Genomic DNA, 17,896 nt, shown 5'->3' with positions numbered 1-17,896 from the left:
CGATCTTGAAGAAAACAGCAGCGAGAGGACCAACGCTACCAGATATCAAGACCGACGCCCCAGCAGCTCCGGGAGAGCGGTTCCCACGGACGGCGGGGGACTGCAGGCCAGAGGCGGGCACGGCCGCCCGCCGTCGCCGGACGGGTGCGGGGGCCTCCGGGAGGCCCCCGGGGGGGGAGGGCCGTACCAACGAATGGTGCTGGGTCAGCTGAATACGCATATTTTTAGAAAGTACTTCAACCGTGTCATTTACAAGAATCGATTCCAGGTGGCAGTATGAAAGGTGGAGCAATACAGTTTGGCCCCGGCTGGCGGGGCTCGGAGGCCTGAGCACCGGCCTGTAAGCCAAGGGGCCGCCGGTTGGATCCCCCGTCGGGGCGCAGGCCTGGGCTGCGGGCCAGGTCCCCAGTGGGGGTCCTGGGAAAGGCAAACACACACTGACGTGTCTCTGCCTCTCTTTCTCCCTCCCTTCCCCTCTGTCTAAAAATAAATAAATACAATCTTTAAAAGTTAAAAAAATTAAAGTCTTTAAAAGATACTACAGAAGAATATCTTCATGATTTTGAGGTAGACAAAGTTTTCTCAACAACAACAACACACCAACCATAAATAAGAAGAATTTTGAACTGGACTACATGAAAATCAGAACCTCTGCCCATTAGAAGAGTAAAATAGAAAGGCAAGCCAGAGTGGGAAAGGTGTCTGCAACATGAAAATTGACTACACACTTGTATCCACAAAATAGAGAGAATTCCTAGAAATTAAAAAAAATCCAAAAAACGAAGAGACAGCCTCACAGAAAATGGACAACAGACTTCACAGAAGAAAATACCCAGAGGCCAGTCACCGTAGGAAAAGGTGCTCATCCTCATCAGCTACGAGGGGGATGCAAACTAGACCCGCAACCCTCTAGCACAGAAACGCACGGAACAGCTGGAATAAGGAGACGGGAAACACGAAAGGCGGGGCAGGAAGCGGAGCGACGGGGGCTGCCGCCTCTGCTGCTGGGGCCGAACCGGCTCAGGCCGACCCGGCTCAGGCCGACCGCAGGCGTCCGGGTCAGGGACGTGCAATCGGCTGCCGCGAAAACCTACAGAGAGATACTGAGAAACACGACAGAAAAATCAAACTGAGAAAAGGTAAATGGTCAAGTGACCCACAGGAGGCAGAAAAAAAATCAGAAGAAATGAAAAATAGTGGGAATAAACAGAAAAACTACACATAAAATGGCAGCGATAAGCCCTGACCTACCAATAATGACATTAACTGTAAGTGGCCTAAAGATGGCAGTTACAGACAGTGACAAAGCAGCCAAAAACACAAGGCCAGAGATGTTTTTTCGACAAGGAACTCATTTCCAATATAACAAGCCACACAGAAGACCGGGCGCGGGTGCTCCCCGCTGCCTGGTTTGCCACCGGCAGATCCCGCGTGCGCGGCTGCGACGCCCTTCGGGGGCGGGCGGTCAGCGGGGCTGGGGCACCTCCACTCCGCACAGCGACGCGCAGCCTCGCGGAGGGACCGCGGCTGCGCCTGCAGAGCCCTTCTCCGCAGACACTCACCAAAACATTCACGTATGAAACGAAACGCTGCCTGGGACGGGGTTGGAAATGAGAGGCACAGGGGAAGTGAGACCACCCACAGACAAGCCACTGTCACCAGTGGGGGGGGGGGGGCTCACGGACCCCGACCCCGCGGGCGAGCGTGGGAAACACTCCAGGAGGAGGAGCCAGGCAAGTGCCACAGGCCCTGCTGACAGCGCGTCTCCCCGGAGACACAGGGGGAATGGTCCTGCAAGAAATGCTTGTTCACCCCTCCTTCTTGTTTGTTCCTGGCTCACAGACCCTGAGGAAAGCCTTGGAATTCCCCAGGGATCTCGGGAGGGGGCAGGGCGCGAGCGAGAGAGAAGCGGTGGGAGGGGGCTGCCTGAGGTGAGAGACAGGTTAGGGTGGGGGCTGGCCGCCAGCAGGAGCCGGCCCGCGGTCCCCGGTCAGAGGGCCAGAACTCCCTGTCCCGCCCCAGTTTCGGGGAGGGAAGGGGGCCTGAGGCTGACTGAGGGACCCTCGGGGCCGAGGACTCGGTCGCTCGTGAAGACATCATGAGGCCTCCCTGAAACCCAGAGGACACACCAGCCCTCACGTGGAGCTTCACAGGGAGCCAGGACACCTCCAGGCACAACGGTGCCAGGCCCCAGGCGCCTTCCTTCGGGACCTTGCACTGTGTATCTCTAACTGGCTGACGATTCGAATCTTTCAACGCCTTGGTAATGAACCTGCGCCCCTGTGAGGGCGCGGGCTGGGCTCTGTGAGACGTCCCCGCAAACCAGTCGAACCCCGGCCGCGGGGGGGGGAGCCCGGCCACCGAGGAGCGCTGCAGGGGGCTGCCTCCTGCATTTCTGTCCGGCTTCAACCGCTACAGACGTGTTACGATGGGCAACAGAAAAACCTATTTGAAGGGTGCGGCTCATATTACCGGGCAAGGAAAGAAGCAAAGCAGCAGACCTCAGACAACATCTGGGAGTGGCAGAGGCGCATCTGCAAAGCCCGCATGCGTGCAGGCGTGGCAGGCGTGGGCTGCAGGCTGGACGGGCCGGCTGCGGGGCCCAGGACCGCCCTCGGCGCTGGCGCGGCCCTGTCCCCGCAGCACTGTCGCTCCTGGGCCGCGACCTGCACCCGACCAGGGCGCCGCCGCCACGACTCTCCATTCACACGCTGCCAGCGTCCAGAAAACACCTGCGCTGACGGCCCTCTTCGCCCCCTGCACATCTGGGGTTCACAGGCCTGCGAAAGGCGAGGGCCCCTGAAGATCCACCAGAAGCAGACGGGGCTTCCTCCCCAACAACACTCTGCCTGGGGCGGCGGAGGGGGGTGCTGAACGTTCTGGGGGCTTCGGACACACACACACACGCACACACACGCACGCAGGTGCGTTCCCTGCCTGGACACTGCGTGATACCAGACAACTAGGGTGACTATTTTGGGGTATGGTAACGTAATCTGCTTAGCAAAGTCTTGTCTCCTCCTAGTCTCAATAGCTATTTTTAAAAGAAAAACACCCTTCTATTTCAGATGCCCACTGAAGTGTTCACAGCAACAAGGCACGGGCTGGGAGCTGTTCTGAGACCCGCTGGGGACGGTGGGCGGGGACACGAGGTGAGGGCCGGCCCTGAGCGGGTGCGGGCAGGGGTCTCCGCTCTCCCCCCGCTGGGCCCGCCTGCAGGGCGGAGGGCCTTGAGTACGTGCCAGGCCGGGGGTGGAACGGAGGCCACAGACCCCAGGCAGACCACGGTCAGCAGGGCAAACGGAGCCGCGCGCTGCCTCCCTGGGAGCGCCCTTCTCTGGCCTTGAGGCGGACGCCCGAGGGTGGCGCTGTCCTGCAGCCCTGCCACAACACAGGCACGTCTGGGGCTGGCGGGCAACAGGGCGGGCCGTGCCAGCCTGGGGCCCTGCCCAGTCCGGGGACGGCAAGAGGTGCTCCTCATGCCAGAGCTGGCAGCAGACAGACCTCCGGAGACGCCACTTTCTTGCTCCAATTCCACCTCACGCAGCGGCAGCCCGCCCTGCCCCACTGCGCCCACGACACAGACGGGAACGCGGGCCCCGCCGGCTGCTGACGGGCCGCACCGCGGCCGCGGGCACCGCCAGGCCGGCCACCCTGAGCCGCACGGGCCGCCAGGCCTTTTACCTGCTCCGTCTTCCTTGCGATGAGATTGCCGATGGTCTTGCTGAAAAAACTGGCGAGCAGGGGATTGAGGGGCGGCTCCTGGTCCAGGAAGTCGTACAGAAGGCCCAGCAGAGCCTCGTCGCCCCCCAGGCGGTCGTTGATCTGCGGCACGTCGCACGTCAGCAGCTCGCAGGCCGTGTTCGGGTACCTGGCGGGCACAAGGCCGGCGACCGGAGGTGAAATCGGACCGCTCCTCGCCGGGGCGCTGCCTGGGTGCCGGCCCCCGGGGGCAGGCCCGGGCAGAGTGACCCGCGGAGCCCGCACCAGCGGCGGCCCTGCCTCCACGGCGGCGCGCTCACCCGGGCGCTCGGCCCTGCGCGCCCTGCGCTCTCAGGCCGCGGGCCACATGCTCCCCGCCAGGCCGCTCACCTCCTGTTGCCGCCAGTCCCGGAGGCCAGGTCCCTTCGTGTCTGCCCTCCCCCCTCGCCCCCTGCTCCCTGTCCCTAACGTGTCGGACAGCGCAGGTCCAGCCCTGGCTGGCGGCTCGGTGAGTGGGGGCACCGTCCTGCACACCAAGGGGTCGCGGGCTCACTCCTGGTTGGGGTGTGCACCTGGGCTGCGGGTTCGCTCCCCAGCCGGGACCTGTGTGTGGGTCAACGGGTCAGTGTTCCTCTGTCTCTGTCTCCCTTTCTCTCTCCCTGAAGTCAGCGCACGTATCCTCGGGTGAGGAGTAAAAGAAAAAAAGCATGTGTCCGTCTGTTCCCAGGCTGAATGAAGCTTACCATGCAGTGTGGCTTAGGGGGTGCTATGCAGGCCGACTGTTACTAAATGACACCCACACATGTAAGTGATGTACTATGACCAGATACAGAATAGTCCTCACACCGTTACAAGGGACCCCACGACACCGCTAGCTGCGGTGTCACACAGCCTTCCTATGGGATACATGTGGGCTCGCTGCTGTGCCTGGGGACAGGCCGCCTACCCACCCACCTGCCGCATCCAGGACAGGGCCTGCGACCACAGCGCCAGCCATCACACCCGGTGCCGTGTCTGGGGACACACCTGGGATGCAGGGAAGGAGCCCGAGGGGAGGCGGGGACCGGGGCAGCGCGCCGTGGGCTGGCCGGCGGCGTGGTGAGGGGCAGCCGGCCTCTGTGCCTGGCGTCCTCCTCTGAATGCGGAGGCGTGAGCGCCCAGCCCCCCACAGGCTGCGTGTGAAGCCCAGCAGCGCCGAGGTCGCGGCCACTGCAGCCCCCCTGCCTGGCAGCCGCCAGCACGGCCCTAGCACAGGCCTCTGCCCAGTGGCCTCTGTGGATCCGCTGGGGGGCCTGGGTCTGAGACCCTGCAGGAAGGAGCTGCTGAGGCATGGAGGGACGGGGGGCCCCCATGGGGCTGTGGGGCGGTGTTCCCCATCAGCCCAGATCAGCGTCTCCTGGGCTCAGACAGTGCCGGGCGCCCGGCGGGCCTGGCTTGAGAGGGGCCCAGACAGAGGCACGGTCAGTCCCAGGGAGGGGTGGCTGTGCCCACCTTGGGGGGGGGGGTCGGGACAAGGATCAGACAAGGTGGCTCAGCACCGCTGTGCCGCACAGGGCGACAACCAGCGTGGCAGAGAGCACGAGGCCAGGGAGAGTGGCTTGGAGGGCGGGGCCGGGGGGCCAGGCCACAGCCCCGCAGCCTGAGCAGCGCCCCCCGTCAGCAGCAGGGAGGTGTGCACCGGCCTCCAAACACGGGAAGGTGCGCCAAGCGCAGGGCAGGGCGGACCCAGAGCAGCGCGCGCCCTGCTCCCTCCAGGAAGCCCTGCAGAGCCGCCGGGCCGGCCTAGTCCCGACGGCACGCACAGGCCCGCGTGTGCACACGCGGGGCAGGCGGAGCGACGATGCCCTGATCCCCTCAGGTTACGGCTCGGGAGAGGGACTGCTTTTATCAGTATTTTATGTGACCCGTCAAAAAAAGGGACTGCTTTACTAGTTGATAAAATTTATACAGGGAAGAGGAAGTTCCGTCACACACGAGGCAGGTCAGGCACACAGGCCTGTCACGGTTCCCTCTCGAAGTGACTCCAGTGACGCCAAGAAAACAAGGCGCAAGGGGCCAGGACGCGCGCGAGGCCTGGAGGCAGAGGGGCAGCAGCGAGGACGGCCTGCCGCCCAGGAGACCCGGGGGGCGGCAGCCACGCATGGGGCCTGGGGGGCGCCTGGGGGCTGCCGAGAGCAGGGACACGCGGGCCGCCCGTGGCGTGCTCCCAGGCAGGGGCGCAGGGGTGAGGAGGCTCATCCCCGGGGGGAGGGAGCCAAGCCGCCGGCGGCGGCGCAGCTGCGGAGGGACCGCCGGTCGGGAAACAGGGCGCGGCCCCGACAACACTGGGCGCCCGGCCCCTCTGCCCGACTCCCGGTGCTGGCTGGCCGACCTCCCACAGGCGGGAGGCGCTAGGACTCTTTTCTGGAGAAACTGACGGGACAGAGACACAAGTCAACCATGTGTCACCCAACCCAGTGGCTGGCACCCGTCACCCAGTGAACTGTGGCGAACAAGCCCCATGCAGACCCCAGCCGGGCAGGTGGTGGTTCCTCCCTCGGAAGGAGCGCAGGGCTGAGCGAACCGCCACCAGGGAACAAGGCAGGGCAGCGGGAGGCAGGGCCTGTGGCCACGAGCAAGCGCTGGAGGCTTGTACTTGACAGATCTGAGGAGAAGCAAGGCCGTTTAGAAAGTAAAATGATAAGAGAAAATTTTTAAATCAGCAAAGGGCAGGAAGATAAAATTTGAAGAAACTCTCAGATGTAAAACAAAAAGGCAAAGACAAGACATTCAGGGCAAAAACACGACAACAGTATCCACTTGGGTGACCTAACGCCACCTTGATGGCCCCGAGAGAACAGAGTGAAAACTGGGGCGTGGGGAGAAAGTGACGCAGCGAACACCACGAGGGGTTCCCTGCGCTGAAGGCCACGGACTTGCAGCCTGGGAGGGCTGTGGGGTCCCGGGCGCAGCGAGCGAGCGAGCAACCCCAACACCCCGCCTGGACCGTGGCCCGCAGCTGAGGGGCGTCCCCTGCTGGGCTGGCCCCTGAGCTCTGCGCGCCTGCGTCCCCCCGCGGCTCCCTCCCCAGGGCCAGCAGGCCCTCCTGCTTCGTCTGCTTCCTGTGCGCCTGCTGCTAATGCCTCCCAGACGCTCGGACCAGAAACTGCCCCTGCCGACCGGTGCTGCCCTGGGACCCTCGGTGGGACCCCGCTCTGCTCCCGGCGGACCTGTCGCCAGCGCCCTCTAGACAGGGCGACCACAGAGCCTGCCACCCAACAGGGTGCCCCGGGGAGGAGGAGGGGGGCAGGGCTGGCGGCTGTGGATGGCGGTGCTGAAACCACACGCGCTGACTGGGAGCACCCACGCACAACGGCCCCCCGCGGCCTTCGGCAGGCGTCGCTGGGACCTCGCCGGCCCCCCCGGCCCCCCCACGGACAGGCCCCGCCTCCCACAGGCCCGCCGCCCCGCCCCCGGCACGGCCCGTCGCCCCACTGCCTGCACGTCAGGGTCCAGCACACGCGGTGGAAGGGCAGAGCTGGGGACCTGGGGGCCTGTGGGCGCCGCGCGGGGCCCATTGTGCTCGTGCTCCCACAGAGACTCGACTCGGGGCAGTGAGCAGCACACGGGCGTCGTTTCCATGCGTGACCACCACGTAGAAGCACGGACCTGTCCTTGGCTTGCAAGTCCCACAAAACCAGGACGTGACCTGCGGGCCCCTGGTTTGCTGACCCCGTTCTCGGACCTCGCGCCCCGCGCCGCCGCGCTGCCTGTCTGCCCTGACCTGCCTGCCCAGGCCCCAGCGGGCACCCCGGGAGCCGGCGGCTGGTCCGCTCTGTCCGCCCTGTCCCCCAGGGCCCCTGTCCCCATACCCTCTGCCCTCATCCCAGCCGCTGCCACGCCACCCCTGCCCTTCTGTCATCTCCTAACAGACTGGTCAGCTGCCGAATGGAACAATTCAGGAAACACCGACGCTGGTCACTGACAACATGACATATTCCCACTGAGCCCAGGACCCCGGGGTGAAGTCCCCCCACGGCCCCCCCCACGAGGCACCTCGCCAGGCAGGGCCCGCCCCCCGCGGGAGCTGCAGCCCCGCTGTCCATCCACCGCCCGCTCGGCCGCGGCTCTGCCCTGGGGCCGCCACCGTCTTCCAGCACCTTTTCCCTCGAAAGAGCCCGAGGCACTGCACGGCCTCCTGGACTCGAACGACAGCCACACCCCCGCCACGGGCCTCAGGGACCCCGCTGCCGCCCGGCGGCACGTACTTGAAGCGGACCTTCTCCTCCATGTCCAGGGGCGGCTCCTGGGTGACGAGGCTCACCAGCTCCTCCATGCACTGCGGCCGACACAGGAAGTCCAGCAGCTTCCGGTTCTGAGCCTTGCACTCCTGCAAGATGTCATCCTCATCCATCAGCTCCCGCAGCGTCACGTCCTCCTTATCCAGCAGCTTGTCGACGTGGGATGTGGTGTTCAAGTCAAACTTCCAGAACATGGTGACGGCCACAGAGCTGCAAGAAGGGCAAGAGGGTCACCTCTCCCAGCAACCCTGCCCCCGAGCCCAGGACGTCTGTCCCCAACACGAGCCTGCGCTGCAGGAGGCCCTCGCCCAGGGCCCTCCCGGATGCGCCTCCCCGCGCCGGGCTCCCGCGCGGTCCTCGGGCGTCCCCGGTGCCCTTGCTCCCCGGCTCCGGAGCAGCTGTGCCTCCCTCGTTTCGGGCCTGGACGCCCTCCACCCCAAGACAGTGAGTGACTCGCACGCCCTGTCCCCAGCACCTGCCTCCTCCTGAGTGGACACCGGCCGTGTCTCCCCAGATGTCTCTGTATCGTGCACACTGTTAATTCCCTGCACGTGATGCTTTGACGGCTCAGGACACCTTTCTAGCTGGGGAAAGGCGCCCCTCCTGGGGCCGGTCAATTCACAGACAGCAAAGGGCCCGGCAGGAGCAGCCCACGGCCACCGCGCCGTCCACCCAGGGCAGCGCCTCCCGGTGCCGCGCCCCCGCCCCCCAGCACCACTGCTGCCTCCCCCCCAGGGCCGGCCAGGCCACCAGGGACCCCGCCGGGCTTGTCCACACTGGCCAACCCTGCTCCACTCACAGGCCCTGCCCCTCTTTCTCCGAGGCACCCCCATAAGGGCTGTGCCTGTGTCCAACACCTGCCCTCTGTCCAACACCCCTGGGGTGCCCCCATGTGTCCCTGCGTGAGGACCAGGCCTCCTGTCTCTAGGACCTGTGGGCACCTTTGTTCCTGAGCCTCTTCTGCGTCTCTCTCACGGTCACACCTGACTGAGCATTTCCTAAAAGAGCCGGAACACCTCACAAAACGCAAGCTCGGCAGTCACCCTCGGGCCCGCTGGTTTCGCTGGGCCCTCTGCTCCTCCTCCACCACCCCCTCTGCCGACGAGCCCAGGGTCACCCTTGAAGCCCCCACGCCCCGCACATGCCACTGGGCCTGAGGTGCTGCTGCCCACCTAGCCCCTCCTCTGCGCCCCACCCCCCGTCCGGGCGCCTGCTGTCTGCCCGGATGGTGCAGAGGGGACCCCACCCGTCAGCCTGTGGGCCCAGGTCCCCGTGTGACACAGGATGAAAAACGTAAAGCCTGGATCCTTTGCAAAGGGCATCTGTATTTATATGCTATGAATCTTGGCGATGTTATAGGAACCGTCTTTTGCAAAGCTATGAAAATGGATCCTCTGCGTTGGATTTAGAGGACAGGCCGCCCACGTGACAGGCTCCTCGCTCCGGCCGTGGCCCCGGCAGCCTCCGGCCCGCGGCGTAGACCCCCTTCCCTGAGCCGCCACCTCCTTCACCCCCCTCACCCCACTTCACCGCTGCCAGGGCCCCACGCCCCCCACGCCCCCGACGCCCCAGGGCGCGTCCACCGCTGCCAGCACCCCCCGCATCCTGCGCGGCTCTCGGCCCGACAGGCCCTCCTCTGACGGAACCCCACCCCCCACCGGGCTGCACTGGCCCCCGCGCACGCTGCCCCGCACTCAGAGGCTGGGCGCCCCGACGTGCCCAGCACAGGCTGTCCTCTGGGCCCCGGCCCTCGCGGTCTCTCCTGGGAGGAAAGGAGTGCACACTGGGTGGCGGGGTGGCAGCAACAGGCTGCGGGACCGGAGACCGCGATCCCAGAAGCACCTTCAGAAAGAGGCGGCCACCCCCACACACGCCAGCTGGCCCTCCCTCCCGAGTCACGCAAACACGTGGGCAACATCCAGTCCAGGGCAAGGGGGGACCAGAGGGAGACCCCTCCCTTCCAAGGCTTCTCTCCAAACGAGAACCTGCAGGACAGGCAGCTGGAGCTGGCCTCCGCGCCCTGCTGCAGCCACAGAGCGTGTGCCTGGCTGCGCGGACCACGGGCTCCCTCCCATCCGTCGAAAGGACTGAATCAACCCAAAAGAAGACCAAAGGATGAAAGGAAAAACAGGAAGTAAGGAACAAAAACACATGGGACAAATGGGGAAAAAAAAAACCCCAGCAAGATACCAGACATGAACTCAACTGTATCGGAAAGCGCGTTAATGGATCAGTAATTTAAATTAAAGACAGAACTGGTCAGACTACACTTTAAAAAGCAAGAAGTAACTACGTGCTGAGTTATAAAAAGCTTATTTTGAATAGAAAGACATAGGTTGAAACTTTTTTCAAACGTCAGAAGGACAGAGCTTGCGCCCGGCGGCCCCTCCCTGTGCCGCCCCCGAGCCCCGGGGGGCGGGGAGGCCGGTGCTGTCCCCTTCCTCCAAGTCCCAGACCACTTCTCCCTAAAACGGCTGACAGACGTCACCACGGTCTAAGGTTTTCTTGGGCGACAGTTCAAGTTACAAGCCCCCTCCTTCACAGGTCCTTTCTACTTCTGCTCGCTCCCATTCCGGTCACTGGCGCTGCTGCCGGGCCCACCAAACGCGGCTCCTCACACGCCCTGGGAGCCGCTAACGGCAGCCGTTTCGGTAACGGCGCCTCTTTCCTTCTCACGCGTCAGGAATGCCGATCCCCCTCCTCTTTTCCTTCATCAGTACAACTGAAGTTTATTAATTTTACTGGTCCTTTTTTAAATAAAGATTTGTTTTTTTAGAGAAAGGAGAATAAAGGGAGAAAGAGAGGGAAATACTCGTCTGCGGCTGCCTCTCTCACGCCCCCCACAGGGGACCTGGCCCGCAGCCCAGGCAGACGCCCCGACTGGGAGTCGAACTGGGGACCTCAGTCCCCTGAGCCACACCGGCCAGGGCTTATTGGTCTTTTTTCAAATAACCAGCTTTTGTTTTTATTTTTTCTCTAGTATTTGTACATTTTCTATTTCACTAATTTCCTCCTTTGTCTCTAATTTCCTCTACATTGCATACTCCAGGTTTAATTTGTTCTCTTTCTAGCTCCTTAAGTAGAAGCTTTTTAGATCACTGACTTTTTAGACTTATTTTCTATGATAAGCACGTAAAGCTACAAAGTTTCCTTCAGGCACTGCTTTAGCTGCATCTCACATATTTTGATACTTCTAACTTTCCTAGTTTTTCTGTGACTTACAGGTTATTTACAAGTATAATGCTTAATTTTCTAACTATTCCGGGACGTTCTAATTAGCTCTTCACAACGGACAACCTGACCTGTGCTGTGCTCGGAGGGCAGGCTCCCGGGGCTTCGCTCCTTCAAACGCACGGGCGTCTGGCTCATGGCCGAGCACAGGCGTCAGCAGGCCCTCCTGTGAAGAGCTAAACAGCAGTTACTCTCAGCTCTGCAGGCCATGTGGGGTCTCTGCTGCATGTTCTTTCCCTTCTTCCTCTTAACAGCCCTTTAAAACGGACCAGCCAGTCCTCGTCTGCAAGCCACAGAGAGCCCAGCAGGGCCGGCCTGGGGCACGGCCCCGCCCGTGAATGCGGCGCACGCGTGGGCGGCAGGGCTCCCTCTGCACCGCCGCTGGGCGTTGGCAAGTGAGGCTGGCTGATGACGATAACACCACGATAACAGGCAGAATCTGCTGTGTGGCCACTCCTGTCAAACGACGAGAGAACTGCCATCTTCGACTCTAGCGGTGGCTTTACTGGCCTCTCCTTTTGATGTGAAAGTCTGTGCCTCGTGCCTTCTGAACTTACTTTGTTATGTGGCTACGTACTTAGGGTTGTCCCTCCTTCCTGACGCACCGGCTGCTGGGCACGTCAAGGTGCCCCTCGCTCCCTCCTACAACACAGGCACAGCCTGCCCGGCTGCTACGAGCCGAAGGCCCGCGCAGCCCCGCGTCGAGCAGGCCCGGCGGCACCGCCGTCCCAGCAGCCTGTGCTCAGCGTGAGTCTCACGGTACCTCCACCCTCGTCACCGTTGTCACACGGTCACCGGGGTCTGCGATCGTGACCTCGGTTGACGTTACTACGGTACCTGCTTTCGGCGCTCCACAAACTGCGCCCACAGAAGACGGCGGGCTTCACGGATGAACATCAGGTGTTCTCACCGCCCCGCCGACCCCGCCTCTGCCCCTCGCCTCGGGCCTCCCGATTCCGAGACACGACGGTCCTGAAATCAGGCCAGTTATAGCCCTACGTCGGCCTCTCGTGCTCAAGTGAAAGGAAGGTCGCGCGTTTCTCCCTTTAAACCAACAGCCAGGCGCGGCGGCTTGGTGAGGCAGGCAGGTCGGAAGCCGAGGTGGGCCTCTTGCCCTGAACAGTGAGCCACGCTGTGAAAGCCAAGGACAAGTTCTGAAGGAAATCAGAAGCGCTGCTCCAGCGCACACACGGGTGGTAAGAAAGCGAAACGGCCTCACCGCTCGCGGGGAGAGCGCCCTGGTGCTCTGGAGAGAAGAGCAAACCAGACGCAACATTCCCTGGAGCCGGAGCCTCATCCCGAGCCAGGCCCTGCCTCGCCTCCATCCTGGGAAGGCTGGGAGGCGAGGGGGTTGCCGGAGAGGCGCCTGGAGCCGGCGGGGGGCCGGCTGCGGAGGCGCAAGGAGAGAAGCGGTCCCTGCGACGTGCAAGCGCCAGGGGAGGCGGCAGGCGCTGAGCTGGGAGCTGCAGCCCGTTGTCCAGGTCCCGAGACGACCGAGGAAGGCGGCCGCTCCTCGACACACCCACGAACAGCCTCCCGGTGTGGATGGAACAGCGTCACGTGGGAGGAAGTCGCCATCCAGGGCTTTCGAAGCTGGAGCGGCCAAGTCCCTGCTGGCTTCTCGGCGCCAGGGACCGGCGGGCTCTCCTGGGGGGGGCTCGTGCAGCCGGGACTTCGGGCTGAGCCAGTGCACACCGACCGCCCGAAAGTCCCCGGGCCCTGCGCCCTTGACGAGCGGCCAGCACGCCGGGGTGACAGACGCCGGCGCACAGGATGGGCCGCTGAGGGGCGGACGCCCGCTGCGCGGGCCCCAAGCCCTGCGCTCGCCGACTGCGCCTGGTCCCCCCAGAGCTCTCCGATGGGGACGGGCAGGATGAGTGTCGTTTTCTTGCCTTCCTGCAGCTCTCGGATCGAGGGCTAATCCTGACTTTCAGGTGTTGTTATTTAAGACGTACGTTTTGGAAACCGTAGCTGCCGTAGCGATTCCTCTGATGGATGGGGGCAAAATAACCATCCTGGATGCCATGAAGAACATCAGTGATTCCCGGGAAGCCGTCAGAATGCCAGCGGCTGGAGTCTGGGAGAAGGCGATTCCAACCCTCTTGGCTGACTTTGAGGGGTTCACGGCGGCAGTGGAGGAAGTAGCTTAGGGTGTAGAACTGGAAGTGGCACCTGAAGACGGGACTGAACCGCTACAATCTCATGAGAGAACTTGAACGGATGAGGAGGTGCTTATGGTGAGTGGGAAGCGGTTTCCTGAGATGGAATCGACTCCTGGTGAAGATGCTGGGAAGACGGTGAACTGACAAAAAGGGTTAGAAGATCATGCAAACACGGGGGGCAAAGCAAGAGCAGGTTTTGAGGCCTGGCTCTGGGGGAAGAGAGGGAGGGGAAAAGAGATACAGAGGGAGGAGGGAAACGCCCCGGCGGGCGCGCCCTTGCGCCGAAGGCCGGGAGTCTGAGCCCCAGGCAGGGCACGCGCTTGCGCGAGGGGCGGGTCCGGCGGGGCGTGTGCAAGAGGCAGCCAGTGGGTGTGTCCCTCCCTCTCTCCCCCTCTCTCTAAATGTAAATGAAGTATTTCGTTAAAAAAAGTTTATCATAAAAAAGAAAATGGAAAGAATAAACTAACCTCTACAATTACCTTAATTTCAGAAAATAATGACTTTTTACAGATTTTTTAAAAAGGGAAACCATAATTTCGGGGTGAAGGATGCCTCACTTCAAAAAAATATAGTTTTTTAAGGAAAAAAATAGGAAAACTCACCTCATTACACTAATTTTGTTCATCTCGCCAATATCACAGACCAGCGTGAGAACCTCCGCGGGTGTGACCGCCACCCCGGCACGCGAAATGACACGAGGTTACTCGGCAGCGCTCAGTTCGACCGTTAGCCCGCCGGCTCGTGCCCGCGCATCCCGCTACGCCTGCGGTCGGCGCCCTCCCAGAGAACGGGACCGCGGTCTCCGGCGGCCGCGGCCCTGCTCCAGCGGGAGCTCCCTTCCACGCCAGAGGGGCTGCTCCCCGGCAGCGCTGCCCGCCTCCCTTCCAGACGGTCCTCGCGCCCCCGCGCCCACTCGCTGCCCGGCGGAGATGCCGGCACCTTCGGAGCTGACGGGGAAGGCTCTCCCGCTCCTGCTCCCACAGAGGACGCCGGGCGGCAGAAGGGTTCCTGCTGCGCTGACAACGCCCTCCGCCCTTCAGTCTCTCTGGGATGCCAAGCAAAGGACACCGGCACCTCTCGGACACCTATCCAACAGCCACTGAACGGAACTGGAAGTTCTGCTTCTGTCTTTACTTTTTCCGGTTAGCTTGGCCATCAGACAGAGGGCAGGTTCCAAAGAAATGCCGCCACACGGCCCGTAGTTCCAGAAGGAGCTCTTCACACAAGAACACTCAGAGGCGCAGACTGCCGCCAAGAGAAAGCAGAACCTGAAGGGCTTACAATCAAAGTCCTGGAGCTGCGGTGCGACCTGAAGTCAGGCATGCGACCTCTTGTACTTTGGTTTCCTCACTGTAAACGGGGAACAGGGAGCACCCGTGTCTTGCAGAGCAGAGCTGCTGTGATACCCATTCCAAGAGCCGAGAACAGCGCCCACACGTTACCCTCACAGACCCTGACTCCGAAAGGGGAGGGAAAGAGATGAGGTCGCCATGCCGCAGAGGGCCCGCTCTGTGCAGAGGGCAGGCTGGAGCGGCACGCGCCTCTCCCGAGCCCACCTTCAGTGGCAGCTTAAATCTAACAGGACGGACGTGCCTGCACTGAAAATTGACAAATGTTACCAACTAGGAGGCTCTCTCACTCCCCCAGAGCCGGTGGTCAAACCGCTGGAGTGCCACTTGGCCCGGCAAAAACGGAGATGCGAGTCCCCGGAGAGTGGTGAGTGTCTGCACCGCCAGCTGACCGACCAACAAGGCCGTGTCTGAACATTTCTGCATGGACGGCCCCCCACACTGGACAGGCCAGCGTGTGGTGCGGCCTGGCGCCCCTTCCTGACCACCGTTTACTGACCATCAGCAGACGCTATTCCTTGGTTTGGAGCTGTACATTGGGGAAAATGTGAGCAACGCAAACAGCGGCAGCAAAACACACACAAAAGCTAAACAAGAGTGGTCACCTTTTCCAAAACAGCAGAGTGAGACTTCCACAGGGACTCGTGACGAAAGGGCGTGTGGCTGGTAACGAGACCGGCGCCAACCTGGGCGGCTCAGGACCGACGGGCTCGCTGCCAGCCCCACGAACACCGCATCCCAGGCTTCCAGAACGCTGCCGCGGCAAGACTTCGCGCTCGCGGGGCACGCGGAGGTCTCCAGAAAGGCCTGAAGTTTTCGTGGACCCTTTCGTTTTCATGTAATTTTAAAGTCAGCTTATCAATTCCGCCCTCCCAAGCCCACACACAATTCTTGAGTTTTGGGATTGAAATTATGACGACTTCCTAGATCAGTGTTGGGAGAATTGGCACATTTACATCATTAAGTTTTCCAAACCAAAACTAGGGGGGATCTGTCTGTTTACTCGAGCCTTCTTTAGTTTCGCTAAGATCCCCACTGCTCTCCACAGAGGTCTCACACCTTTTATTACATTTCTCCCTGGGCACTTTTTACTCACAATGCCACCACCTGCAGGACTTTTTACTGCGATGTGTTTGTGGATGGTATATGATAATCAATATTTTTATAAGCTGATTTTGTATGCAGCAACTTCCTAGGTGATTATTAATTTGATTAAGTTATCTTTAGCGCGTTTGGGGCTTTCTACTACATGATCATATCATAAACGAATAGTAAGTTTTGTTTCTTCCATTCGAATTCTCTTCTTATTTCCCACTTTTCTGATTTACTGGCCTGGCCACCACCTGCATCAGGATCCTCAACCGGAGTGTTCAGAGCAAACTTTCGCCGGGGAAACATTCCCTCTATCACCAAGCGTAAGGGTTGCTAAAAGCTTCTTTTGTCAGAATAAAGAAAGTTCCACTACCTTCCCCACCTCTGTGGAAGTTGCACGCTATTTCTATGCAAGAGAGGCTCCTCGGGGGCTGCGGCAAATCGACGCCTCCCCGAACCCCGAACCCCGAACCCCGCTGTCACAGACCCCCGGAGTGCTGCTGCCTGCGCTTGCTGCTTGCGCCTCCTCCTCGACGTCCACGCTACCGTCAGGTTTTACGTAAGTCCACCTCGACGGTGCTCCCTGAGCCACTGCTACTGCCATTCTTACAGACGACGTTCCTTTCCTTGCTTCCCATTCTCTCCTGAATCTCAGCTCTTTGACTTGGGATCCGTTTTTCTGCACATTCTTTTAAAGAAGATATTTAAAGAGGTATCTTTAGTAAAGGACTGCCAGTGACCAACTCTTCAGTTTGTTTTCCTAAAAATGTCTTTATTTCTTCCTCATTCTTGACAGACATTTTTGCCTGAGAAGAACCAGATGGGATGTCTAGAAATAAAAGAACACGATGCGAGGGTTTAGTATCGAATCATTTATAGAGCAGAGGCCACCCGTGGGCCCGACGAGGGGACGCCCCAGGGACAGAGCCGGGAAGAGGTGGCGCCACAGAGCAGAGGTGGGGTGGCACAGGGGCGCGGGGACCCAGGCCCGCGGCTTCCCCTCTCCGCCGCCGCCGCGCGGGCGGAATCAGGGCCCACACTGCAGGAGACGCCCGCCGTCCTCCTTTCTGTTTGTTTTCAGGTCGGTCTCTGTGTTTGGTGCTCTGAAAGTTCACTCTCTCCTGACCAGCTGTGCGTTTTTTTATTTTTCCCGCTTGTGGTTCATCTGTCTCTTGGAATCAACAGGCTGGGTTTCTTCACCCATTCTTGAAAATCTTTGGCCTTTATCTCTTCAGATAAGAAATCTGCCCCCACCCTCCAGTCTTCTCACACACGCCAATCACACACGTGATGGAGCCTCTCCTCCACCCCCCCCCCCCCCCCCCCGCGCCTCTGCTGTGTCTCCATCTCCTCCCCAGGCTTCAGGCCGGGCGCCGTTCCGTGTTCTGTCTGGCTGACTGAATTTCTCTGCAGTATAAATGATTCGCTATCAAACCTACATACAGGGTGGGGCAAAAGTGAGTTTATGAATGTTCGAATGGAAAATAATACAATAATTAATAAATAATAATACAATTTTTGCATACTCACAATTGGAAACCTATTTGTGCCCTACCTTGTATTATATTCTTTATTTCTAGACAATTCTTTTCTAAATACTAGATTACCTTTCATCGCTTCCTGCAGATATTACAGGCTCTGCTGTTACTGGTTTTCACTCATGGTGCCTTATTTCCTTGTGCGCTTGTTTTGTCTGAGCAATATCCTAAAAAATATCTGTGAGGGTTCTTCGCGTCTCAGGATGACGGTAACTTCCTCCGGAGAAGTTCTGTCTGTAGGACGCCCGAAGGCATCACCAAACCAGAGGACAAATTAAACTCATGCTGGATGACGCCGAGCTGCCAGGCAGCGTGAACCTGGGCTGCAGACCCTCACAGAGGCCGGCCCAGAGCCACAGGATTTTCCCTGCTGTGCCGCCGCTGCCCTGCTACGCTGAGTACAAAGGCGACCGGGGGGCAGCAGGGCCGGCGCAGGGCAGGCAGGCGCCAGCTCGCCCCAGCTCCGAGAACGCAGCCGGCCTTCGGCGCCCGTCGGGCTCAGGGCTGGTCCCCTTCAGGCCGCCCCGTGACGGGCCTGCCTC

The 17,896-nt window shown here is 60.9% G+C and overlaps 1 protein-coding gene across 4 annotated transcripts in view; it reads right to left on the bottom strand.

Moving 5' to 3' along the window:
* The window catches only part of PPP6R2 (protein phosphatase 6 regulatory subunit 2), a 55,414-nt gene that overhangs the window by 20,732 nt on the left and 16,786 nt on the right, over positions 1 to 17,896 (bottom strand). For 3 of the 4 annotated variants that reach the window (XM_054570460.1, XM_054570457.1, XM_054570458.1), the window contains 2 exons: positions 7,950 to 8,192; positions 3,685 to 3,871 (listed from right to left, as the gene is read on the bottom strand). In XM_054570460.1, coding sequence (XP_054426435.1) covers positions 3,685 to 3,871; positions 7,950 to 8,176 — 414 coding nt within the window. In that variant the 5' untranslated portion in view covers positions 8,177 to 8,192. Of the gene's footprint in view, positions 1 to 3,684; positions 3,872 to 7,949; positions 8,193 to 17,423; positions 17,732 to 17,896 lie in introns of those variants that run through there. The other variant, XM_054570459.1, reaches the window with a different exon arrangement.

Source organism: Pteronotus mesoamericanus, unplaced genomic scaffold (assembly GCF_021234165.1).
Source record: "Pteronotus mesoamericanus isolate MK-2021 breed Mesoamerican mustached bat unplaced genomic scaffold, CSHL_Meso_final contig_204, whole genome shotgun sequence".
NCBI classification, from domain to species: Eukaryota; Metazoa; Chordata; class Mammalia; order Chiroptera; family Mormoopidae; genus Pteronotus; species Pteronotus mesoamericanus.
The sequence above is the reverse complement of the archived record's forward strand: the minus strand, read 5'-3'. Positions and strand labels throughout refer to the sequence as shown.